At 44.2% G+C, this 27,230-nt stretch overlaps 1 protein-coding gene across 2 annotated transcripts in view; it reads left to right on the top strand.

The window, feature by feature from the left end:
• The window catches only part of met (MET proto-oncogene, receptor tyrosine kinase), a 192,666-nt gene that overhangs the window by 76,749 nt on the left and 88,687 nt on the right, over window positions 1–27,230 (top strand). For both annotated transcript variants that reach the window (XM_060928408.1, XM_060928407.1), the window contains exons 4-10: window positions 1,209–1,343; window positions 6,700–6,879; window positions 7,319–7,479; window positions 10,137–10,239; window positions 16,222–16,358; window positions 16,488–16,652; window positions 20,727–20,832. In XM_060928408.1, coding sequence (XP_060784391.1) covers window positions 1,209–1,343; window positions 6,700–6,879; window positions 7,319–7,479; window positions 10,137–10,239; window positions 16,222–16,358; window positions 16,488–16,652; window positions 20,727–20,832 — 987 coding nt within the window. The remainder of the gene's footprint in view (window positions 1–1,208; window positions 1,344–6,699; window positions 6,880–7,318; window positions 7,480–10,136; window positions 10,240–16,221; window positions 16,359–16,487; window positions 16,653–20,726; window positions 20,833–27,230) is intronic.

The raw sequence follows: 27,230 nt of genomic DNA, 5'->3' as shown, positions 1-27,230 counted from the left end.
CGGTGAACATCCCTAGGCCGGTCAGAATGAACCAAAGGGCCGGATGCGGCCCGCGGGCCGTAAAATGCCCAGGTCTGTTGTAAAGAGTGATTATACAGTATGAGTTACTATATCCTTTTAATCTGTCCCTTTTCCTCTGAGCTCTCTCATCAACAAGGTGTTTGGGTTTGTTTTTTTGTTTGTTTTTTCCCCCTCACTCACAGAACTGTCACTCAAAAATGTTTTTTGTTTTCCGCACCATTCTGTGCAAAGACTGTTGTGTGTGAAAACCCCAGGAGATCAGCAGTTTCTGAAATACTCAAACCTCATACCGTACCCATCTGGCTCAAACCGACACCCACGCCACAGTGAAAGGAAGTCACGCTTGACTGTAAGATCATAATTTTTCCCGTTCGGATGAACTGAAGCTGTTGATTTGATGCATCGTGCCGCTGTCGAGGGAACAGCAGGCGGATGGGTGCTCCTAATGAAGTGGCCAGTGAGCGCATGTGTGAAGCTTAGGAGAAGCCCAGATAAAGAGCAGCGTCTTCTCTTTTCCTCGCGTGTGTGGCTGAAGGATGGTGTCAAACCGCTGATGAACGTTTATAGCGCGATGCTCCTCTTACAGAGTTACAGACAAAATGCCATAACAGAGCTTCCTACACACTGTTTGTGCAAAGACACACTTTCTACACACACACACACCACTCTTACCTCAGCACACGTTCAGGCCAGGTGTGTTAAAGCAGAGCTCCAGCACACACACACTCTCTCTATAATGGTCCTATTCAGACCTGGCCTTGCTCCGAGGCCTGTAATTGCAGCCTAACCACGGGATGATAAATTTGAGTCCAGGTGCACGGAGACAGATAGAGCGAGTGTTCCGACACCTCCCAACATGCCACATCACCATGTCTTCTCTCTCCTCGGGCCATGGCTTTTGTCTGCTCCCACTCGCCGCCGTCAGCTCCAGTCATCACGCTTCAATCCGTCATCTTCCCCCGAAAAACAGGATCCGCAGCGCAAACTGTACAACCTCCCCGGAGTTTCACTGACATCACCTTCCACAGAACATAAACAAGAAGTTCGACGACTTTTGCTTTAGAACGCCATCGCGTCAAGCAGGTGTTTACAGTAAACAGAAAATGTACCTTATGACGTTGCAATGTGCAAAACAAAGGCCTGCGTTGCGAGAGGTCATTCATGTCATTCGCTGGCATTTTGTCCAGGTGGTGGTTTCCCGGTTTGGCAACACAGAGCCGCATGTGAACTTCCTGTTGGACACGCTCCCCGTCTCCTCACAAGTCGCCGTGTTGTCTCCACAGAACGCCAGCGCGTCCTTGCTGCTGGTCACAGGAAATAAGGTGAGAAATCATTCAGGGGTCGAACATTTCCGTTGGGAAACAGGGAAAATTTTCCCCACGAGTGCACGTCTGTAAATCTTACAGTAGGCAAAGTTTTCTTTTCTTTTCTTTGAGATACTTCATCATTTCTAGAGTAACAAAAAAAATAATGTCTGCAGTGTCAGAAAGTTACACGTCTTTGCGGTTTCTTGGTAACATGACAAGCTGTGTGATATTAAATGCAAGAGAGAGGCTGACGAGGCAGCGAGGAACCGTCATGACCTTCAGAGAAGGCCTGAACATATCAGCATTTGATTTCTTTCATAACTTCATTATGATTATTCTCTTCTAATTCGGCCTCATTTTCTATCAGATGTGCTTCAGAAATGAAAGGGTTACCGTCCTGAAAACATGAAAATCGAGGTAGACAAGGAGATTTGTTTGTTGTCTCTAGGCTGAGAAGAGTTTAGAGCTGCTCACTCATTGGTTCTGCCCGGACAGAAGGCCGTGGCGGTGTATGTTTATGTAGGAAGTGACGGACGAATTAACCAATCAGATTTTGATTTATAGTGGGAGGGACCAAAAATGTATCGCCCTCGGCCTTCTCGAACCCCAACGCGAGCTTAACTGCGAGTCGGCGCCGTCAGCGCAGCAGTGAAGTCACCTTCCAGCCGGTGTAGCGTTCATCAGTAGTGTTAGTGAATGCTAATAAAGCAGTCAAGCCAGTGCTGGTAGTGTTGAGAGCAAGTAGCACAGGCTAACGACCGAGAAACTAATGCCGCTTTTCCACTACCAACGCGGCTGAGCCGTGCGGTGCTGAGTCGGGCTGAGTCGAGCTGAGCGGGGCTGTTGGAGTTGCATTTCGACTACAACCGCGCTGAACCGTGCTGGCTGGAAGTGGGTGGACGCATTGGGTGGAGTTAGCGAAAGTGGGTGGACGTCACGTGATGTCGTTAGGCGGCGCAAACAGTGACATCAGTGATCTTTTAAGCGGTAGTCTCACGACCCGGATAGTAAACAATAAACATGGAGGACATGGAGTCGTTAGTGTTGCTGGTCTTGGTGCTGTGGCTCGTTGTCACCGACAACGCCAACAGATACTGGCAAGAGCGTATAGATGAGGCGAGGCGCATAAGGCTTCAGAAATTCTCGTAATTCGTAATTCTTCTTCTTCCGGGTTTACAGATCCCAGCGTGCTCGCGGGGCGTGTGTGGGCATGTAAGGACACTCCTCCTCACCAATCAGTGCACAGGGGAGTGTCTGCTCACGCCCCCAGCCTCACTCGGCTCGGTTTGGCTCGCTTCAGCCCCACTCCAAAACCGTGCGAGTTTTGGGTGCTAAGCAGGGCTGAAGCGAGCTGAGTCGTGCTGCTCTGAGGTAGTCGAAACGCGAGCCGTGTCGAGCCGAAGTGAGCTGAGAAAGGGTAGTGGAAAAGGGCCATAAGATTTCTGTCTCCAGACTCTTCCACGCTGCACGCTCGCTACAGTATTTCTCACTATTCATTTCCCTGTGGAATTTACCGAGTTACTTTTAAAATCAACACCGACAGCTACATGCACTACCGTTGAAAAGTTTGGGGTCACTTTGAAATGTCCTTATTTTTGAAAGAAAAGCACTGTTCTTTTCAATGAAGATCACTTTAAACTAATCAGAAATCCACTCTATACATTGCTAATGTGGTAAATGACTATTCTAGCTGCAAATGTCTGGTTTTTGGTGCAATATCTCCATAGGTGTATAGAGGCCCATTTCCAGCAACTCTCACTCCAGTGTTCTAATGGTACAATGTGTTTGCTCATTGCCTCAGAAGGCTAATGGATGATTAGAAAACCCTTGTACAATCATGTTAGCACAGCTGAAAACAGTTGAGCTCTTTAGAGAAGCTATAAAACTGACCTTCCTTTGAGCAGATTGAGTTTCTGGAGCATCACATTTGTGGGGTCGATTAAATGCTCAAAATGGCCAGAAAAATGTCTCGACTATATTTTCGATTCGTTTTACAACTTATGGTGGGAAATAAAAGTGTGACTTTTCATGGAAAACACAAAATTGTCTGGGTGACCCCAAACTTTTGAACGGTAGTGTACAACGAGCGACCTGGCAGCCTGACGCTAATCTCCCACAAAATCCTTTACCCTGTTGCTTTTTTGGTGTCCGGCTCAGTTTTGGCTGAGCTCAAGTCCCAGCTCTAATAGTAACGGTTCGCCGCTGTGATGAGGGAACGGCATTCCACAACATTGAATGCAATGATAAACAGATAAAAAGTATGGTATCTATGTATATACAGTAATAAACAGCAAAGTTTGTTTGTTTGTTTGTTTGTCTTGAGCTAACCTCACCATTTCTCAACAGATTTTCACCAAATTTGGCAAGTAGGTCCGGGGATGACCAGGAATTTTGCAGATATAAACAAAATTCATGTACAGGCCCCAGGGGGGCCCAGGGTGGAGGATGTTGCTTGTTTTGGGTTAACATCACCATTTCTCGACGGATCGTCACCAAAATTGACATGGAAGTCTGGAGGCAACCCAGAATTTTGCGAAACCCAGGCGACGCCGGGTAACCTGCGAATGGTTTAATAAATTAGCGTTGGCAAATCGCTGTGTTACAAGAGGAATAAAATGCATCAGGACCTGCTCTTAAAGCAATAGTTCGGGATTTTTGACATGAATCTGTATGGCATCCCCGTCAACAGTGTCGTGCAAATACACTGACTTACCCCCGACAGCATCCTGCGAGTCCAGTTCTTGTCCAGTTTTGGTCCAGACGAAAGTAGTCCGGCAAGTTTGTTGGGGTCACGAAAGTAAAACGTTTTTCGTCTCAAAACAGTATGTGTTCAAAAGAGTGATATATTTGCATCACAAAACTGTTGCCAAATAAAAAGTCAGACCTCGCAATTATTTGGCGCTATATTTTGTCTCCCTCGGTATCACTGCGCGCTGTCATGTTGACGTCTGCGCAGGAATCAACACCTTTCCCATTGTTTGGCAGTGATTAGGCCAAGAAAAAATAATTGTTTGTTTCCTATTACATCTTGAAAAAAAATAGGGTAGGTAGGTAGGTCTTTTTATTTTATTTTATTTTTTTTTTATCACACAAAATACCGGGTAGGTAGTTTTTTTTTTAAAATAAATTTTAGGTGTGGGACAAACAGTGGCACATAGTGGGGAAGTGTCATTCTGTGACTCAACCATCCAGAACCAGGCCTAAGAAAACCAGTGAAATGGCGCCCACAACAAGCAAACTTACCCCGTCTTCTTCACAGAAACAAAAGCTCTGCCGCCCGCCATGAGCACTTGGAATGCATTATTTGTCACCTTTGTTGCCTCTACTTTTGCGTCCTCGTGTACTTTTAGTATTTTTGTTTTGATAGCTAACATTTTTTTGAAACTCCGGCTTCCGTTTACATTCAAATGTCAGTGCCCGCAAGCCAAAATTGCTGAGCAGGCTTTCCAACGTGACTTCCATCATGATATCGATACCGCCGTTAGCCTGGGCGCCGTGTGTATACTGTTTGCATGACTCGTCCAGCGGAGGATGATAATGTTCGTAGAGTTCTTTTACAGTTGAAAACTTATAAAATGAACTTACTGTCTTACAATCTTCCGTGTGGTCGCAACCGATCACGGTAATCGAGAACACTTCGTTGGCCGCCATGATGCCTAGCGTTGTGTACAACACAAGCCGGTGTTTCCCGGAAAGAGGTCATGACGTCAGATTGAGGCCGTGAGAAATCAATGAGTGTTTCTTGTCCGATATATGCGTTTTAGAATTATGCCGCTTTTCCACTACAAACGCGGCTGAGTCGGGCTGAGCCGTGCCGTGCCGTGCTGAGTCGGGCTGAGCGGGGCTGTTGGAGTTGCATTTCGACTACAACCGCGCTGAACCGTGCTGGCTGGAAGTGGGTGGACACATTGGGTGGAGTTAGCGAAAGTGGGTGGACGTCACATGATGTCGTTAGGCGGCGCAAACAGTGACATCAGTGAGCTTTTAAGCGGTAGTCTCACGACCCGGAGAGTAAACAATAAACATGGAGGACATGGAGTCGTTAGTGTTGCTGGTCTTGGTGCTGTGGCTTGTTGTCACCGACAACGCCAACAGATACTGGCAAGAGCGTATAGATGAGGCGAGGCGCATAAGGCTTCAGAAATTCTCATAATTCGTAATTCTCCTTCTTCCGGGTTTACGGTGTTTACAGATCCCAGCGTGCTCGCGGGGCGTGTGTGGGCATGTGAGGACACTCCTCCTCACCAATCAGTGCACAGGGGAGTGTCTGCTCACGCCCCCAGCCTCACTCGGCACGGTTTGGCTCGCTTCAGCCCCACTCCAAAACTGTGCGAGTTTTAGGGGCTAAGCAGGGCTGAAGCGAGCTGAGTCGTGCTGGTTTTTGGTAGTCGAAACGCGAGCCGTGTCGGGCTGAAGCGAGCTGAAAAAGGGTAGTGGAAAAGGGCCATTAGTCACTTGTCAGATCGACAATATTATGCAAATCGTAATGCAGATATTTTTTTTTTCAAAATTTATTGTTGGTCGGCGAAAATACATTTTTTTTTTAAACATCTAACAAAAAAGTCTAGGGTCGGGGCATTTTTTTAAACGGTCGGTCGGGTAACCGGAAACAAACAATTATTTTTTCTTGGCCTTAGGAGTTCAGATCAGCGGCGCTAACAAGCTGCGGCTCCAGCTTCACCTTCTTCCACTTCTCTGTCCACCCTTTCTCTCTCTGCCCATTCTAACTCCATCTGGCGAATTTCTTCATCTGTATATTCGGGTTCATAAAGATATCCCTTTGGCTGTGAGATGAAGTCAATGTTTTCAACGTCGCTGTCGTAGTCAGACATGTTGTCGCTAACTTTGCTAGCAGTAAACAATGAACGAAACAGCCGTGGCTGTCACCTGGCGGCAGCGCGCAGTGATAAGAAGGGAGAGAAAATAGTGCCAAGCGATTTCGAGGTCTGACTTTTTATTTGGCAACGGTTTTGTGATGCAAATATATCACTCTTTTGAACACATACTGTTTTGAGACGAAAAACGTTTTACTTTCGTGACCCCAACAAACTTGCCGGACTACTTTCGTCTGGACCAAAACTGGACAAGAACTGGACTCACAGGATGCTGTCAGGGGTAAGTCAGTGTGTTTGCACGACACTATTGATGGGGATGCCATACAGATTCATGTCAAAAATCCCGAACTGTCCCTTTAAAGGAAAACAAATAATATATTTCATAGGGGAATATTGCTGACATCATAGTGTCTTAAGATCTGACGTCTTCGTTTAATTAATTTATTTATTGATTTATTTAGATAATGCTGTACAATTGCTTCTAAAATTCTCTCTTTCTCTCTCTCTCTCTCTCTCTCTCTCTCTCGTCTTTGTAGGTATCTAAGGTGCCTGTAATCGGGCCCGGGTGTGAGCAGTTATTAAGCTGCAGCTCGTGTCTGCTCGCTCCAGCCTTCATGGGCTGCGGATGGTGCCGGAACAGGAACCTCTGCACTCGCTCTCCTCAGTGCACCGGCTCGAGCTGGAGCCAAGATTCCTGCCCGCTCTTCATCTCTGAGGTAACCGTCCTGCCCCAAGCCTCAAACCAGGTTGCCTTGGTTACACCATTAGACAATAGCGTCAAGCTAATAGAATAAGTGCTTTCAAACAAAGCGGGCCACCGAGTCTGAAACTCTGACCTTTATTGATTTTTGTCCGCTTTAAACATTGTGCTGGAGGGGAAAAAACAAACCAAACACAACACAGTGACGCCAGCGTTTTAGAGAACTTTGGTCTTGCTTTCAAGTTTGTAATTGATTTCTAATAACAGAAAGCATTTCTCCACATACGTACGTTTGTCTTAACTGTTCGTTTAAAGATAAAGAGATCTATGGAAGAGTGCCTCAGCATGGAAGCCATGGGATTTGTTCTAAAAGCCACTGTTATTATGGGATGGCAGAAAAGATGAACAATATGAACACTCAGCAGGGTTTTTGTGTTTATTTATTTATTTTTTAGATCTTTCCTAAAACCGCTCCACTGAAAGGCCACACCAGCATCCTGATCTGTGGCAGAAACTTCGGCTTCAGCAAGAAAGATCGCTTCGACGCCAAACTCGTTGAAGTGGACGTGGCTGGAGCGAAGTGCAGGCTGACGGAAAAGGACATCGGCAGCCATCGGTGAGTTAACGATGAAGGGATGCGAACCCACAAACTCATCAGGGATATTCAAATTGACAGCGTAGTGAACCAATTATTATTATTATTTTTTTAACGTGGTTTAAATAGTTCCTCCATCGTCATCATCGTGTACGCTGTGACGTGTAGCTATTAGAGGAGCCAGATTTAAAAAAATTTTGATCTGATTCTAACGCTACGTTCACACTGCAAGGCTTAATGCTCAATTCCGATTTTTTTTTTTTTTTAAGATTTTTTGGGGGCTTTTTTCACCTTTATTGGATAGGACAGTGTAGAGACAGGACAGGAAATGAGCGGGAGAGAGAGACGGAGAGGGATCGGGAAATGACCTCGGGTCGGAATCGAACCCGGGTCCCCGGATTTATGGTATGGCGCCTTAGCCACCTGAGCCACGACGCCCCCAATTCCGATTTTTTTGTGAGGTCGTTCACATTAACAAATATATGCGACTTGTATGTGATCCTCAGTATGAACGAAAAGCGACCTGAAAGTGTTCCGCATGCGCATTGCAGGATACGACGACGTCACACGCAGTGAGCATGGCCAGTGTTTACGGAAGTAAAACCGCCCGGTTGCGGTATGACCCATCCAATCTAGCTTGAATAGCTGCATCCCCCCAAATGGAAATCAGCTCCCTAACCTCTGCGTCCTTCCATTGAGAAGATTCAGAACCTTCACAGCCCGAAGCGTCCCTCGCACTGATGTCATGCGCAGGGGCGCAGATACGTTTTTTGAACTGGGGGGGACAAAGCTGCCAGCAAACCAACCCCAACCCCGATATGCCTGTCAAACTTGTTGTGGGTTACCATAGCAACCAAGCTCGAGCTCGCAACCTGTGCAGTCTGCGCAGCTCAACCAACCGAATATCAGTCTTTGTTTGATGTGAGTTGTTGCAACTATGTATGTACTGCTGTGCACCTCAATAAACCGAATGGTAATTAGTCTTTTGATTTTTCCGTGAGGTTTGCCTTATGCAAAGAAAGACAGCACAGACGTTTTTTCCTCCCTATAAGTGGGGGGGACCGAACGAGGTGAATTTAAATCTGGGTGGGACGAATCCCCCCCCATCTGCGCCCGTGATTATGCACCATGCTGTTGTAACTTTTTTTGAGAGACCCGCCGCCTACTTCAGCGCAGAATAGTGACGTTTGTGGCTTGTTGATGACGTGTAAGTCGGATGAATGCGACCTGGCGGTTCAGACTGAAGTCGCATATGAAAAGAGTGGATAGGAATCGGAATTAGGACCACATATCCAAACGGCCTGGGTCGGATTTGAAAAAATCGGATCGGTGTCGTTCATATTGTCAATAAAAGATCGGATACAGGTCACATATGGGCGAAAAGATCGGATTTGAGTCACTTCAGCCTGCAGTGTGAACGTAGCTTAAGATGCTGAATTGCGCGTTATGGCACGGTGGTGTCGGAAAACCCGTCCTACATCGCTGTGGCTGAATTCTGGCGAAACCACTGAGCTCTCCAGAAAAATCTGGAGACGCGTGATGGCATCACGTCTCGAAAATGTTTATCATGTAGACCTAAAACTGAGCTTCCCTTGTTTCAAAGACCTCCAGCTGCCACTGGATCCAGCCGAGCTGTGATGTTTTGTCAGTTCCTCGTTCACAACTTTGTTACCTCCGATTAGTTTCCAGTGACTGTTAGATGCACAAAAACGGAATCATACGGTAACATACTGTTTCCATCTTCTAAAAACAGTATGACATCATTAACTACTGTATGTTTAATAATAAGACTGTATATAGTGCCTTTCTCATACCCAACGTCACTTTATACGGTAATTATAAGGAAAGGGAGGGGAGAAAAAAAAAAAGGCCACCAAATAAAGGCCAGGATGTCATTCCAGTGGTGTCGCAGCGACAGCCCTACCAAAAGGCGCACGAAAACAAGTCCCGCACAGCTGCGGCGGTGACATCCACAAAGCGAGCACCGCAAAACAGATCGCTGGTACGTCCCAAACCGCCTGCACAGCCGCCACGATGCCACCGAGCAACATCGCTCGGAACATCACGCCAAGCACTAAAGCACCGCCGCACAGAGCGCTGGACAACCACGATGTTAAAATGAGCAACGAGCTCACTGCAGTCCATAGCGAGGAGCACAGGCATCACCCACGGCGAACCAAGGCCCGGAGGGAACCGACGCCCAAAACTGGGCCCGGAGCTTCAGAGAAAAGAAAATAAAAAGCTCCGGTGAGACGCAGCAGCCAGAACGCACACGGCGTACTCTCAACCGGAAACGGAAATTAGGTTTAGAGACATTACGAGGAAAAATAAAGCTTACAAGTCAGCAGCAGAGATCCTTGGTGCGTCTGTGCGGCGTGTTAGCCGTCCAAGATGAGGAATTTAACCCGAATAATCCAGTTTGTAATCTCGCAATTTGAAAAGTTCTGCGTAAAGGGATTTTCCACACAAACTCCATCGCGACCCTCCACAGCCACAGCGGCCCATTGTCACAGGAAGCGCGGGAAACTTCACGAACAGAACAGCCACAGTGTCGTTTATGCGTAGTAGCACGGTTGTAATTAACAAATTAGTAGCGTTGATGAGTCTGCTACAGTCTTACAATGTACAGCTTGTTTATTGTCTGAAGTCGTGGGAGATGTTTTTGTCTTTGTCTTTAGGTTGATTTGTAGTCTGGATCATGTGAACGTGTCCGATTCCGATCGCTCAGTCAGAGTACGCAGCGGAAAGGAGGAAGAACGGCTCGAGGGCTTCTCGTTCGTGGTAAGCGACCTCAAGAACAACAGCATGTACTGTAGAGAGAGCGTTCCTGAAATATACAGTACTGTGGAAAAGCCTGAGGCGCAACGAGTAAAGAGATGCTGGAGACCGGAAATGGTTTAAAAATAATGAAATGAAATGAAACGAAACGTTTTGACATTAAAGCAGCAGTAAGCCAGAATAAATAAAACAAAGCCAATATTTGGTGTGAGACGAGACTTTGCTTTAAAAAAAAACAAAACACAATAGTATAGTCTCAGGTCCAGTGAGTGCAGTTTTATGAGCTGTCGGTTTTCCTGAGCATCTTCCAGAACCAGCCGCAGTTCTTCTGGACACTTTGACGGTCACACTCGCTTCTTCATTTTGCACCAAAACTTTTGCACCAGTAGCCTTCATTATGTTTTCTTTTTTAATCTGAAAAGTGCGCTCTTATGGAATATACTGCTCAGATACAAACCTTTTTTTTTTTTTTTTACTGTAACATTTAATTTTGTGCTGGAAAAAAAAAAGAACATTTCGAACTCTAAAATGTTTTTGTAATGTTTTGACTGGGTAATGTAGAAATCATAAAATAGAAATCTATTGCCCCTTTTCCACCAAAGCAGTTCCAGGGCTGGTTCGGGGCCAGTGCTTAGTTTGGAACCGGGTTTTCTGTTTCCACTGACAAAGAACTGGCTCTGGGGCCAGAAAAACCGGTTCCAGGCTAGCACCAACTCTCTGCTGGGCCAGAGGAAAGAACCGCTTACGTCAGCGGGGGGCGGAGTTGTTAAGACCAGCAACAATAGCAAGACCGCGAAAGATCGCCATTTTTAAGCGACGAGAAGCAGCAGCTGTACAAACGCGAAGTCATCCATTATTGTTGTTGTTGTTATTGCTGCTGCTTCTTCTCCGTGTTGCTGTTGCTTCGATGTTCGCGCCAAGGTTTATGCAAATGCAGCGACGTAACTGACGTATACAGTGACGTAATGACGTGGCTCCCCTTAGCACCACGAGCTATGGAAAAGCAAACTGGTTCTCGGCTGGCTCGCAAGTTGAACGAGTTGTGAACCAGCACCAGCACTGGCCCCAAACCTGATTTGGTGGAAAAGGGGTATATAACATAGTTTGTATAAAATAAAATAGGGTGCCAAAGACTTTAGCACAGAAGATGTTGGCTCATTAAATATGCTGGTTTTGGTTTATTATACCGTAAAACTAGCAGGTTACCCGGCGTCGCAAAATTCTGGGTTGCTACCCAGACTTCCAGGTCAAATTTGGTGAAGATTCGTCGAGAAATGGTGATGTTAACCCAAGACAAGCAAAAATCCAAACATCCAGCACCCAGGGGCCCACCGGGGGCCCAAATATGGAATTTATGACTTCTGCCAAATGGTGGCTATCTCCTGTACCTACTGTACGTGCCAAGTTTAGTGAAGATCTGTCGAGAGTTTGTGTTGATAAATGTAACATGAAGGGCATTGAGGGAGGGAGGGAGGGAGGGAGGAGTGGGTGGATGTTGTGCCCCTCAGGGACCTCCCTGGGGTCCGTACATGAATTTTGTTTATATCTGCAAAATTCCGGGTCATCCCCGGACGTACTTGCCGAATTTGGTGAAAATCCATCGAGAAATGGCGACGTTAGATCTAGACAAACAAACTTTGCTGTTTATTATATAGACAGACAACAAAATACCTCATTTTTAGGAGTTGGTTTAAAGGATAAATATGCGAGGAGAGTCCAGTACAGTGTGGTGGGGAAGTAAGGAATTTTAAGCAGACTGTCACAGGACAGACGAGTCTGAAATGTTGTCTGTACGTCTGAATTTCAGCCTGCCCGAACGACGAGCGAAAGGCCTGAAACAATGCGCGTGGGAAGCTGAAGGGCTTTAGATGCTTCTCAGATATTTCCAGGCACATTTTTGTAATCTTCAAAGGCTCGACATTAGTTGCTAATTGCACTACAAATTGAATATAATTTATACGAGAATGTCAGGAGATTCAAGAAAAACATGTTTAAAATTCTACCCAAGGAAACAGTAGCGCACACAGGTCAGTTCCATGTCTAGAAAAAAGTATGGGGGGCCAAGATGGTCCGGTTGGTTACAACTTACTGGGACTCGTACAGTACACTACCGTTCAAAAGTTTGGGGTCACTTTGAAATGTCCTTATTTTTGAAAGAAAAGCACTGTTCTTTTCAATGAAGATCACTTTAAACTAATCAGAAATCCACTCTATACATTGCTAATGTGGTAAATGACTATTCTAGCTGCAAATGTGTGGTTTTTGGTGCAATATCTCCATAGGTGTATAGAGGCCCATTTCCAGCAACTCTCACTCCAGTGTTCTAATGGTACAATGTGTTTGCTCATTGCCTCAGAAGGCTAATGGATGATTAGAAAACCCTTGTACAATCATGTTAGCACAGCTGAAAACAGTTGAGCTCTTTAGAGAAGCTATAAAACTGACCTTCCTTTGAGCAGATTGAGTTTCTGGAGCATCACATTTGTGGGGTCGATTAAATGCTCAAAATGGCCAGAAAAATGTCTCGACTATATTTTCGATTCATTTTACAACTTATGGTGGGAAATAAAAGTGTGACTTTTCATGGAAAACACAAAATTGTCTGGGTGACCCCAAACTTTTGAACAGTAGTGTATATCGATACTATAATAACACTATATTTATACTATGTTTATAATAAGTCTATAAGAAACTTAGTCATTAACAATACAACTATTCTTACATAATAGAGTTAAAATTTTAAGTACGAGATTCCAAGTAGAGGCGGCACGGTGGTGTAGTGATTAGCGCTGTCGCCTCACAGCAAGAAGGTCCTGGGTTCGAGCCCCGGGGCCGGCGAGGGCCTTTCTGTGTGGAGTTTGCGTGTTCTCCCCGTGTCCGCGTGGGTTTCCTCCGGGTGCTCCGGTTTCCCCCACAGTCCAAAGACATGCAGGTTAGGTTAACTGGTGACTCTAAATTGAGCGTAGGTGTGAATGTGAGTGTGAATGGTTGTCTGTGTCTATGTGTCAGCCCTGTGATGACCTGGCGACTTGTCCAGGGTGTACCCCGCCTTTCGCCTGTAGTCAGCTGGGATAGGCTCCAGCTCGCCTGCGACCCTGTACAGGATAAAGAGATGAGATGAGATTCCAAGTAACTTTGTAACAAAATGACTCAAAACTAGGCATGATCATATCATTTAGCATTCAGACTCAAATCCGCTGGACTAGAACTTAGAAAATAGAAGAAAATAAAAACGCTGTTAAAATATAAATCTACATCCTACAAAGCATACGACTGACTGACTGTCATTCTTATTATGAATAAAAAAAGGCACATAATAATAACAACATAACCATCGATTGGCAGTTTGGCACTTAACCTAATACTGTACTGTAAAGATTCATGTAAACTGAACTCTTAACCAACTGACTGGATCACCTGGACACCGTCAACCCTAAAACACGAGTTCAGCTGCATCGAGCAATAAAAATGACAGTGAATACTCAGTGCAGTATTATGGTCTTATTTAGTGTGCCACTCAGGGAGAGGGAGGGGCCTGTAAATGTTGGCGGGGCTGGGACTTTGGGTGGCTGAGTTATGAATTTTTAAATCCCCGCGTGTGCGAGCGGCTGGAGCCAGGGCTTGTTCAAAAGGGCTCGGGGAGAGGGAGGTGCCTGTAAATTCTGGCGGGGCTAGGATCATCGGTGGCCGAGTTATGAATTTTTAAATCCCCGCACGCGTGAGCAGCTGGAGCCAAGGCTCGTTCAAAAGGGCTCGGGGAGAGGGAGGGGCCTGTAAAATTAGAATTTTTAAAGGCTGGCTCAAGCCAGGGCTCATATTAAAGTTTTCGGCGAGCAGTGCTCGTGTGGGGGTTTGGGGGACAAATAACAGGCCAAGACGGCATTGTAGCGGGCCGTGCCTGTGCTGGTTTGAAAGGGCTCGGGGAGAGGGATGTGCCTGTAAATTTGGGCGGGGCTAGGACCTTTGGTGGCCGAGTTATGAATTTTTAAAATCGCGCCCGCGTGGGCCCTCGTTTCACAGGCCGTGTTATGATAATGTATTTGCCCAGTGTAATATCTGGAAGAAAATTAGAAGTAGATTCGACCCATATCTTTACAATTTTTTCATGGTCCATCTGGTTTGATGCTTTTGAAATGTAGACAGACACATTCGAATTATTTTTTTTATCGGCCATCCCGCCCGATGCTTATGAAACACAGATGGACAAACACGAAAATTACCGCCGGTCCGGCCTCATTTCCCACACTGCAGTAATTCTGCCCTAAATCAGCAAATGAAGAGCTTGTGCTGATAGTTTCAATGGGTAGATTCAAGAAACGTATCCAGAAGTATATTTTATTTATGAGCATAATTGAAGCCATGTGTCAGAACCCTGTTCATAAAGATAAAAAAAAAAGATGAATACATATATGTTATTTACCAGCTGGGAGGTCCGTATGGTGAAATACCGTGACCGAGGTCTTGAAAGTACTGAGCGAGGCACTCTGGGCCAAGGTCGGTATTCAAGGCCGAGGTCACGGTATTTCACCATACGGACCGACCTTAAGCTGGTAAATAATACATTTATTATTTTCTTGACCAAATTCTAACAGAAAACGAGAGCGCCCGAAAGGGAAAACCGAGCCGAGCCGCCATTTTGAATCCTCATTCACGGCTGTAATGCAAATGGCTTCCTCCTCGGTATACAAGTGCACTTCCATGGCAGGAAAAAAAACTACATTTTGCCACCTATGTAGTCCCCTATTTATACAAATAGGAGTCATTCAGGATTCAGCCATGTTTTTGCTCGGTGTTAGCAAGTTAGAGGTTTTTAGCTTTCTCCTGAAATGTTTTCTTTTATTTCTTCTTCCTCAGGGTAGTAAAACTCGCTTTCGCTGTGAACACTGTCGTTATCGCTATCCATGCTGTAAAATTAATGCTATTCTCCTGAGAAATGCTGGCAGAAATTTATAATATTTTTGATAATCTTAGAAATAAATCTTATAAAAAAAAAAAGATAACTGTTGACAAAAACAGTTTATGGCAGAGGTCCATAAATGGGGTCCGTATCGTAGGATGCGGACCCACTCGCCAGCCAATCAGAGCACAGGATTTGATGGAAACCGCACCGCGAAAAAAATATGTACTTATTGACTGAGTGGGAGGATTGGATGGGAAAATATTTGACTCGAGGTCGACCTAACTCGGTCAATAAGCATTTTATCATTTGACCTTTTTTAACTAACGTACACGGTGGAAAACAATGAACAGCAGTGTGTGCAAGACGAACCAATCAACTTTTATTTCATTGACAGCAAACTGTTTCTAAACTGAATCACCTTTGCACAGGTTTGAAATAAGTTTGAATTCTATAAAATACAACCGACTTCACTGTAGCGTTGAAAACTTTGCGAAAAGGAAGACGAAGTGTCAGGTTCGTAGTCTAAATTTCCTTTTTTCTTCGCTTGTACACAAACTACATAGCAAGCTGTCTCGCTCCTTAGAGGGGACGACGGTTCAGTCTCTTTCCTCCTTAACTTCAGCAAGAAATCTTTAGAAAATCTTCATGTCGAATTTCTTCACTCGAAAGTACCTTTTTTTTTTTTTTTAATTTTCTCCGACAATTTCTGCTTGTTCGATCCGGTTTGTGTGATAAATCATCTGGATAATCAAATTCACTTTCACTGTGCTCAGTTGTGTCGCTCAAAAATTTTCAAAAGTAACAATTCGGAGCAAAATAAAAACGGTGAGGGGAAACGAAGCGAGGGAGAGGGAAGCGAGGGAAGCGAGGGAGACGAGCCCGGGGACGCATACGGCTTTTTCCGGACCGGATTGAAAAATCCGTATCTGTCCAGTCACGTGACTTTTCTCAACGGTTTTATTAAGAGTGCGTGTGTGGGTCTGTACGGGTCATGTGATCAAAGATAATATTTAAAATTCATATCGTAACGTGAGTTGTACGGTACGTTTTTGCTGATCCACTGGTGTTTTGTTTGGTTTGTGGAGAACCCTGTGATTAAAGGAATCATTCCTGAATTTGGTCCTAAATCTGGTGGAACCATGCTGACCATTAAGGGTTCGTACCTGGACAGTGGAAGCTCGCGGAAGGTTACGATAGGAAGTGGTACCTGTGTGGTTCAGAGGTGAGTCTGTGGATTTTTTATTTATTTTTATTTTTAAGCTTTATCATCAGAAAGAAGATGCAACTTGTCTCGCTGCGTGTGTTTGTGTGTCATGTTGTGTTTTTTTTTTTTTCCCTTCACCCTCTTCAGTTTATCCGCCAGCATGCTGACGTGTCAGACTCCATCTCAGGACTCGCCTTCCCAGCACAAGGTGCGTCTGAATATCGACGGAGTGACGTTTCAAGCTCCGGCTAACTACACGTACAACGAGGATCCTCTCATCCATAACGTACAGCCCACACGCTCCTTCATCAGGTGCGTCCATGACGATTTTACCTTTTAGAAAAAACATAAACAGCAATAAATGCAGTAAAAGCAGTCGATTGTATGAATAAAGGCCCGGTCCTACAATAGCAATAACTAGAAACTAGAGTCGACAATTCCCCGGGGGAAATTGTGAGAGTGATGCAGTGCGCATAGCCAAGTCTCTAGGTGATAGCATGCCAGAGCAGCGGATGTCTGAAAATGTGTGTAGTTTTTCAAAAAATCCCATTTTTTCCTATGTATAGCGCCCCTTAGCGGCCAATTTGTTCCAATTTTTTTGTGGGCCTTTCTGGTGGGGTGCGGCATAATGCCACCAAGTTTCGTTAAGATACGCCAAAGGGCGGCCGAGATATGAGCACACTTCCTGTTTCGCGTCTGCGCAGGCAAATTTGATTGGCTGCCACGGCCAAACGCCTATGAAATTCTAAACACCGGTTAGGTTTCTTGTGCAGCCTAGTCCGAAGCTGCTATGTACCGAGCTTGGGAGAAATTGGTCATAAATTGAGGGAGGAGAAGCATTTTAATTGATTTTCACAAAATTCAAAATGACGGGAAAACTTTCCGGGGTTGAAAATGACGTCATAGGGTGCGCTGGAATCGTCTTGGCCCAGGGATACCAAGTTTTTGAAAATCGGACCAACGGTTCAAAAGTTACAAGCAGAAATGTACCTGCGACTTTGAGCTGCTGGTGGCGCTAGAGAGTTTAAGGTGGTGACTTGAAACTTGCTGAGAAGAACCTTGAGGTTGTCAAGAATCAGTGTGCAAAATTTCACAACTTTTCACCAGACGGTTCTGGGGCCGCCAAAGTTTTTCAAATAATTCCATAGAAATGAATGGGAAATTTTCGGTGATTTTTTTGCGACTACGTCGCGAAAAGATCACATTTTGATGAACAAAGTAATAGCATAGCGAGTCCGATCGAGCCGCACGTTTTGATATATTGCTTGTCTGTGTGCGACGTACGGTTATTGAGTTATTCGAAATCGAAATTTGCGTAGGAATAAGTATACGATGAAGAAGAAGAAACACGCAGAAGAACAATAGTGATGATGTGCTTTGCACTGCATCACTAATAAACGGGTCCCCTGCAGTTGATGTGGTCGATGCTCACACCAAACCGATAACGATCCCTATAGCCCGGGCCTGGGTTTATCCGGATCAGCGAGATTGCTTCTGGAACCATTTTTCCAGGCCTGGACCTGATCCAATAAACCATCTGACCAATCAGGTCATTGTTTGTTCACGTGCGACGTTGTCTGAGCACGTGCTGTTTTCCCCAAATATCTTTGTACATCCTTATTGCACCATGAAGTCACGGAAAATAAAAATATAATACAAAACATGGATCTTTTATTCACAGATATGTGATTTTCCATGAAGTAAATTAATAAACATATAAATGCAGGGAAGATATTTTATTCATGAACTTCGGCAGTCCAAACATTTAAGCCTAGGTCACAACCGGACGTACGATTTTTTTGGCCGTGCGATTTTTGGCGTTTCCCAAATCGCTGCGTTTTTTTTGTTCGTGGAGAAAGACGCACGTTGGCCGTAAGTTTGTCTTGCAACCTGAAAAAAAACGTAAGCGCCCGTAGAGTTTGTTTGACATGACAAAGAACCTCTGCGGCCGGTCTGCGGCTCGAAAATCAGCACGTCACACGCGCGCCCTCCGTGCGTTTCTTGCACGTAGACCGGCCGTAGGAGCACGTACGGTACGGCCGGTTGTGACCTTGGCTTTAATCGTTTTCGACGACTTAATTTTTTTCTCCGTATGAAATCTGTAATGTACTGAAACGTCCGTGACCAATCCGTAAATTATTAGCATCCGTATTAAACTCCGTATTTATTTTGTATCCTTTTTTTTTTAAATTATATTTCCGTAATCCGTGACCTATCCGTATTATATCAACCACTGGAGTGTGCGCATGGGTTGTTTTGGAGTCCAAGCTGTACAGTGTGACCCGGAATAATGTGCTACTACTTGGAAATAAACTTCCATGATTATTCCTAAGTTGCATTAAAATCCGTCACCAATGTGGTGTGAATTTATGGCCCTTTTCCACTACCCTTTTTCAGCTCGCTTCAGCCCGACACGGCTCGCGTTTCGACTACCTCAGAGCAGCACGACTCAGCTCGCTTCAGCCCTGCTCAGCACCCAAAACTCGCACGGTTTTGGAGTGGGGCTGAAGCGAGCCAAACCGAGCCGAGTGAGGCTGGGGGTGTGAGCAGACACTCCCCTGTGCACTGATTGGTGAGGAGGAGTGTCCTCACATGCCCACACGCCCCGCGAGCACGCTGGGATCTGTAAACACCGTAAACCTGGAAGAAGAATAATTACGAATTACGAGAATTTCTGAAGCCTTATGCGCCTCGCCTCATCTATACGCTCTTGCCAGTATCTGTTGGCGTTGTCGGTGACAACAAGCCACAGCACCAAGACCAGCAACACTAACGACTCCATGTTTATTGTTTACTATTCGGGTCGTGAGACTACCGCTTAAAAGGTCACTGATGTCACTGTTTGCGCCGCTTAACAACATCACGTGACGTCCACCCACTTTCGCTAACTCCACCCAATGTGTCCACCCACTTCCAGCCAGCACGGTTCAGCGCGGTTGTAGTCGAAATGCAACTCCAACAGCCCCACTCAGCTCGACTCAGCACGGCACGGCTCAGCCCGACTCAGCCGCGTTGGTAGTGGAAAAGCGGCATTAGTTCCAGACTGGAATTAAATTCAGGCAGAGGGATAGTCATGGTTGTCGTTATAGTTATCGGTGTTGTGGGACCGGGCCCTAAGAGGTCAAGGGTAATGTTAAACACGATGCTCCCACCACCATGCTTCACTGTTTGGATGGTGTTAGATTTTACGAACGTACACGACCGTTCAAAAGTTTGGGGTCACTTTGAAATGTCCTTATTTTTGAAAGAAAAGCACTGTTCTTTTCAATGAAGATCACTTTAAACTAATCAGAAATCCACTCTATACATTGCTAATGTGGTAAATGACTATTCTAGCTGCAAATGTCTGGTTTTTGGTGCAATATCTCCATAGGTGTATAGAGGCCCATTTCCAGCAACTCTCACTCCAGTGTTCTAATGGTACAATGTGTTTGCTCATTGCCTCAGAAGGCTAATGGATGATTAGAAAACCCTTGTACAATCATGTTAGCACAGCTGAAAACAGTTGAGCTCTTTAGAGAAGCTATAAAACTGACCTTCCTTTGAGCAGATTGAGTTTCTGGAGCATCACATTTGTGGGGTCGATTAAATGCTCAAAATGGCCAGAAAAATGTCTCGACTATATTTTCTATTCATTTTACAACTTATGGTGGTAAATAAAAGTGTGACTTTTCATGGAAAACACAAAATTGTCTGGGTGACCCCAAACTTTTGAACAGTAGTGTACGTACGTCCAGACCACAATGTTTCATTTTCATTTTGGTCTCATAAAGGTGTAATAAATAAATAAAAAGCATTTGCTGAGTCTTCGACTTACCCGCGAGCAAACTCCAAACAGAAGTGTGTGTGTGTGTGTGTGTGTGTTCTTCCTACGAACGTGGGGCAGTGCATACACAAGTTCAGTCGCCTCATTCATGCTTGCACCGAGGTCAGACAGTTTATGAAACTGGAACAAGGCGTAAAAGAAAAAAAAACAGCACGAGAGGAGATGGAGCAGAAAGAGATTGGTGTAATAGACGGCTGTAAATGAAAGAGTGGGTGTTTAGAAGAAAAAAAATTCTGGCAGAGCAAGGCTGACCATGGATGAGCAGATGACAGGTGGAGTAATGGTTGTGAAGGAGGCGAGGGTTTATAGGAACGCTACGATGCTGAGAGTGATGGTGAGTGAGGTAAGACAGGGGAAGTAGGAAAGAGAAAAAAAAACCTCAAGGGATGAATAAAGAGAGAGAGAATGAGAGCGAGAGCGAATGAGGTATTGAGAAGGTTGTGAATGATTTGGGCGCTGGGATGCATTCTGGTGCTCAGATGGCAGGAAGTGCGCATGTGTACAGCAGCAGGTTTGTTCATTCTGTTCGTCTGTGTGTGTGTGTGTGTGTGTGTGTGTAGTGGAGGCAGTACAGTGATAGCGTCTGGCGTCTACCTCCACTCAGCCACGCAACCTCAGATGGTCCTCAGCGGTCCTCCGTTCACCAAGGACAAAGAGGTTTATGTGGTGAGTCCAGATTACACCGTGCCCACACACACACTATCAAATACACACAGGTGTTCAAGTTATTAATCCCACCACCGTGACAGGAAATAAAGAAAACACACACGGAAAAAAATATATATATATATGTGTATACCGGAGCTGCAAATGTGAAGAGGAAATGGAAAAACCAGAGTACAGGCTTCATGTAACCATCGTCAAGCAAAATCTGATTTCCGAACAGCGTTTCGAGACATCTGTAGTATCTAATAACTGCTCGAGCGTGCCCTTTCACAACCCGGAAAATTCCAGACCTTCACTTCAGGCTCATTTTTATGGTAATTTTAATGTCTCAGGTTTCTTCAGAGTCACCAGAGTGAAGTTCCAAGAGACATTTCTACTGTACATCAGGTTGGAAGAGAAGGTGCCATTATTTCAGGAATACCAACATGGATGATATGAGGTGTTGCTCTTGGAAAGTACACAAAGGGATTTCAGGAAATAAACAAGATCAAGTGCAAGGTGCGGCGCTTTAGATCAGGATCGAGAGCTCGGGAAATCCCGGACTAGAACCAGCTCTAATCCAGAGGCCGTTCCTGTAGCAGAACCTCTGTGGCCAAGTGCAGGCGTTGATGTCAATGATTGACCTGAAGGCAGCTTTTACAGACGTTTACTGATTTTTTAAATTGCAGTTTGATGAGTGGTGTTTAAAAAAAACGTTGACGCGTGATTCAGCATGGACAGTTTGAGGAAGAACCTCATACAGTATTGATATCGAAGTCGTTTATCCGCATACTTTTAGCCACATAGCAGCCAAAACAAGGACGTATAAACTGGATACACTGTACACATGCGCACCAAGGTTTTAATAAACACAGCGTCGACGTAATACACAACTCGTATTATTCTATCTATATTTACTGGATATGAGCAGTCGCACGCTCTGATTGGCTACTTTTTCGACTAGGATATCAGCTCATATACCGTGAGGAGAGAAAATAAAATGGCAGAGCGAGGACGAAATAAAAACTCGACTCAAAAACAAACCCCCCACCCTCAAAAAAAAGCAACAAAACACGGAAAGAAAATATTTCATGGTAAGAACGTATCTTTTTTTTTTTCAAGAATTATTATTATCGCATTTTTCACAAATTGTTAGTCATTTCGCTGGTTTGTTTACGAAATGATTTTGTCGGACGTTTTGTATGATGCTAAATATTTAAAATAAAAATGCTGCGTTTCTCCAAATCCAGTGAATGTGGACAGAATAAAACGGCTATTCCACAAAATCGAGTCATACGGCTATCAGCTCATGTACGACTCGATTTCATGGAACAATTTTTAACTAGATACCGTACAGACTGTGACTAAAGGTCACAGTGATTTGCGCTAACCCGGGACGTCTGGTCACCGTACCCTATAGATCTGGAATGGTAAGAGATAAAGAATGACGCTTAGCGAGGGAAAAAAATCTCGCTTTTCATGGATCATTCCGCAGGCTTTCGTCTAAACAGGGGAACAGGGGCGCTGCGCCCTCTTACTCTCGGCGTGCGCCCCCTTACCGACTCCGTGAAAACATCCCAGCAACACTACGTGACAATGTGTCTGATCATCAAATACGTTATAATTGCTCCAAAAATATTCCAATCATAGTAGATACACCGCCAGACGGTGCAAAAACAATCCGAATTGGCGTTTTCCAGACTGAGGCGCCATGTTGTTTAGTTGTTTACTTGTCGCGGCTGCTCTCGCGAGATTTGACATGGGTTACATACAAGGTCAGCTGACTTGTAGAGCGAGATTTCTCGAGACTGAATGACCTTTCACCCACCGGCGCGGGAGCTTTTGACAGAAGTAGTTCGCGAGTTGTTTTTGTTGACACTTGGGCATTTAAAGAGGTCATCCCGCGGCACGAAACGGAAGAAAGCCAAAGACTGTCTGGGGCAGAAGATTACTTTTCTTTTTCAATGTTGACAGACAATTTATTACAATTTCCCTCTCAGATAGCCTCAGAATGTCCCATTGGAGCATTTTTCAAAGGCTTTGCACGGCGGGGGGGGACAACCGGCACCATCTCCCCCCCCGCTTCGCTCCCTCGCCATGGTGAGCGCCCTCATACTAAATTTTTCTAGAAAAAACCCTGATTCCGGATCAGTGATCCAGATCAGCACCAAAAGTCATAGCAGCATACCGGTAGTTCAGCCCAGAGGGATTCTTCATGTGAAATTCGGTGATGACTGATTGGTTGGAAACTGAGGGAGAAACAGCGTCCTAAAAAAGGTTAGGAGAATAATAATAGCAACAAGAATAATAATAAAGCAGAAAACTCCTGCACTGCAAAAAATGGCCTTTCAAAAATAAGAAATAAAAGATTAAAACAAAACATATTTGCTTGAATCAGGTGAAAAAAATCTGCCAATGGAACTAGTCAAATTTGACTTGGTAAGATTTCTTAAAGTAAGATGAAAAATCTAACCTGTTTTTAGATGAAATAATTCCAAAATAAGATTGGGGAACTTATTATGCGAGATCTGATTAACTCAAAATAATCAAAATAGTTCTTATAACAAGATCGTACTTCTTACATTTAGCCATTTTTTTAAAAGATTTTTTTTGGGCCTTTTCCACCTTTATTGGATAGGACAGTGTAGAGACAGGAAATGAGCGGGAGAGAGAGACGGGGAGAGATCGGGAAATGACCTCAGGTTGGAATCGAACCCGGGTCCCTGGATTTATGGTATGGCGCCTTATCCACCTGAGCCAAAGTGGTTGACAAAATCTTAGCAGTAAAAATTGAATTTAAGATAAATATACTAATATTAGGATTGTTAAATTCTACAGCTAAGCATTGCTAGCTTAAAAGATTCTCCTTTTGTGGCCTGTAATTAGTAAAACACTCTAGATATGAGACCAGAGACTATCTTGAATCAAGTTGACGACACGTGTAGCATTGCAACAAGTTTATTTTTTTTTTTCCCATTTCAACATTCAAACATTAAAACATCTCTTAAAGTGCCATTCCACCATTGGATGTATTCTTTGGCATAAAATACAATATATTTTGACAACATATATAAATGGTATCACTAGATAGAGAAATCTTTTAGCTTCAAAATGATATATCAAACATAATTTTTTGACAATGACAAGTATATTAATTTTGCGACCAAAGTCACCTACCCTTTTAATTTCCGCGCGTGATGTCATCGGCAGGTTCCCCTTCTTGCGTACCACGTGACGTGTGACATGGCACATATTATCAGCAATGGCGGATAGAACGCGATAAAAATAATACCAATAAATCTAGCTAATACCAATAAATCTAGCTAACTGAAAGATTAACTCAAAATTTTTCGCAATTTTTTTGGCCCCCATATACGAGGAGAAATGACTCTCTCACTTTGGGGGTTTCCTGGTCTAAAAATAGACCGACACGCGGTACACAAGAAGGGGAACCTGCCGATGACATCACGTTTCACTACCGCGCGGAAATTAAAAGGGGAGGTGACTTTGGTCGCAAAATTAATATACTTGTCGTTGTCAAAAAATTATGTTTGATATATCATTTTGAAGCTAAAAGATTTCTCTGTCTAGTCATGTTGTCATAAAATATATTGTATTTTATGCCAAAGAATACATCCAATGGTGGAATGGCACTTTAAGATTCCACTTCCCCAGGACCTCAGGCACCAAAATAAATAAATAAATAAAGTCTATGCATTTTGACTTACAGTGCTTACACAACGCCAAAGCAGCAGTGCATTTTGGGGGCAAGATTCAAAGATTTCAGTAAAGTTCATTTATTCCCAAAACAAGCATACTTTTTTTTTTTCTTGAAACAAGATGAACCGCATTTGGCAAATGTCCAAAATGTACTTACTTGTTTTAAAAAAAAAACTTGTTTTATTTTCAAAGGTGCTCCAAATAAGACTTTTTCAAGACATTTTGTCTATACAAGATTTTCAAGATGACTAGCCTTTCTAGCTAAATGAGGTTTCGCTTGTTGGGCAATTATGTCTTATAATAAGGGTGGCTAGATGTTTTGACTTGAAAACAGACAAATAAACTTCCTAAGATTTTTATTTTTTGCAGTGTGAGGGCGAGTAACAATTTGCGCTCGCACAAATTGAACGTACTACGAGAAAACACACTGTTGCGAAACCAGAATATGCCTTGATCAAGAACATAAACTGGAAATATATGGCACTGTGATCGAACGAATGAAAACCAACAAACTACTCGCGCAGGAGAACGCGAATCCAAAACAATAATAAAACCACAAGGAGAACGGAAAACAAATGACATGGAAGCGATGGCTTGGTGTGCTGGGAAACCTGAACACGTGCCAAGACTGAACATTCTTGACAGGAGTTGTGCATTTATTCTCAGCTTCAAGTCAAAACAGATGTCTCACGTGTTCTGCGGCGTTCGTCAAAATCTATAACCAGAAGCACCGGTATGAACGAAACAAAACATAAAACACGGCCATTTCAGATCGTCTTATTTATATCCGTAAACTAATCATTAATGATAATTTAAACTTTATCAGCATGGGATTTGATCTGGTAGTATGTATGTAACGATATATCGGATGCATCACGATACAAATTTATGACCTTCTGAATCAATGAAATAAAAAACGAACTGTGGTTGAGTTCAAGTTTGTTATGAGCTCGTCCAGCCGACAGGTGATGAGTTTATGCCATCGTGTGTTGTCTGTCTGGCGTCGTCCACATTTCACGAAAATCGCTTCTTCTCTCTCAATTTTTATTCTTTTTGGCAGGAAGGTACAGCTGTGGTCAGAAGTTTACATACAGTGACATGAATGTCATCTTGGATATCAAAAATATACAAACGCTCTCTTGGGCTATTAATTCCGAGGTGCTGAAACTTCCAAAATGTCTCTTATCTTGCCAAGGCCGAGGTCTCTTAACTTCCTGTTAGTGATCATGATTGACTAGAGCTGGTAGCTTCTCTGTGCCTTCATAAAAAGGGTTTGTTTACAGCACTCATTGGCTTGACCAACACACAGTAAAATGGGAAAGTCCAAGGAGCTCGGTGCAGATCTGAGAAAGAGGATCACAGATGTACACAACTCCGGAATGTCTCTTGGAGCCATTTCTAAACAACTGCAGATCCCAAGATCAGTTCAAACAATTGTATGCAAGTTATTGTCAGGCGTAGTCACTTTGCCAAGCCACTTTGCTTCAAGAAAACCCAAACTGTCACCCTCAGCTGAAAGGAAATTGGTTTGGATGGTCAGGAACAACCTGGGAACCACCATGGCACAGCCCTGCCATGAACTGGAAGCTGATGGATCACTGTCTACAGTTCAGATCACTGTGGACTAAGAGGCTGCTGTCTAAGAAATAACCCCTTGCTTTGAAATTGACACCTTCAAGCTTAACTAAAGTTTGAAGCTGAGCAAACGGACAAAGAAAAAGCTTTCTGGAGGAAAGCTGTATGGTCAGATGAGACAAAGACCCCGTCCACACGTAGCCGGGTATCTGCTAAATCGAAGATATTTTTCTACGTTTTGGCCTGTCATCCACATGAAAACACATCAAAAACGAATATTTAAAAAAACTCCGGGCAAAGTGAAGATTTTTGAAAACTCCGTGTATGCCTTTTCGTGTAGACAGAGCTAACCGGAGGTTTGCGTTTTAGAACGTCACAATCTGCGCCAAAAAAATGACAACAAATCTGCCCTGACGTCAAACGTGCAACCTTTGTTTACTGCAGAAGCCAGATTAAGCATGGACTTAAGCTAGCCGCACACCACGGCTATCCACGCGGTACCGAACCGACCCATTTCAGAGCCGACTCCCGACTGTTGACGAGTGCAGTCGCGATTGAAGCGACACGTGACAACTTAATAGCTTTGTGATTGGCTATTGGATATAGTTACTGTTAAATCCAACACTTGAAGATGCTACAGGCTGAATTACAAATGACACAACACGGAATATGTAGCGCACTATCTAGGCTGCATGAGCTATTATTTCCAACCTTAAATAGTGCACTTATATAGGGGAGTTAAAGCGATTTGGAATTCAGCCACACAACTTGAGCAGAGTGGCTTTCCAGCCCACTGTGTCTATGGATAAAGCTTCAGTCTATGGAATTACAGTATATACCTGCATTAGGTGCTACCAACACGTATTTCTCGCGCTAGAAATTGTGTTTAATGATGTCACGTGTTATATGCGAAAGATATGATTGGCTATTGCTAGCGACTCTCGCCGACCAGTCTGGCTCCCGATTAGTTTTTCGAATCGGCTGTGAGATGAGTCGGTACCATCGAAAACTAGTCTTTACGCCTGACTTGCGACTTCAGTTGGCTCGGTACGCTGAAAATCGGCGTAGTGTGCGGCTAGGTAAAGAGTAATGGATCGGAGTAGTGCCTTGAAAGCGTTAATTAT

Source organism: Neoarius graeffei, chromosome 8 (assembly GCF_027579695.1).
Source record: "Neoarius graeffei isolate fNeoGra1 chromosome 8, fNeoGra1.pri, whole genome shotgun sequence".
Classification (NCBI taxonomy): Eukaryota; Metazoa; Chordata; class Actinopteri; order Siluriformes; family Ariidae; genus Neoarius; species Neoarius graeffei.
The sequence above is the reverse complement of the archived record's forward strand: the minus strand, read 5'-3'. Positions and strand labels throughout refer to the sequence as shown.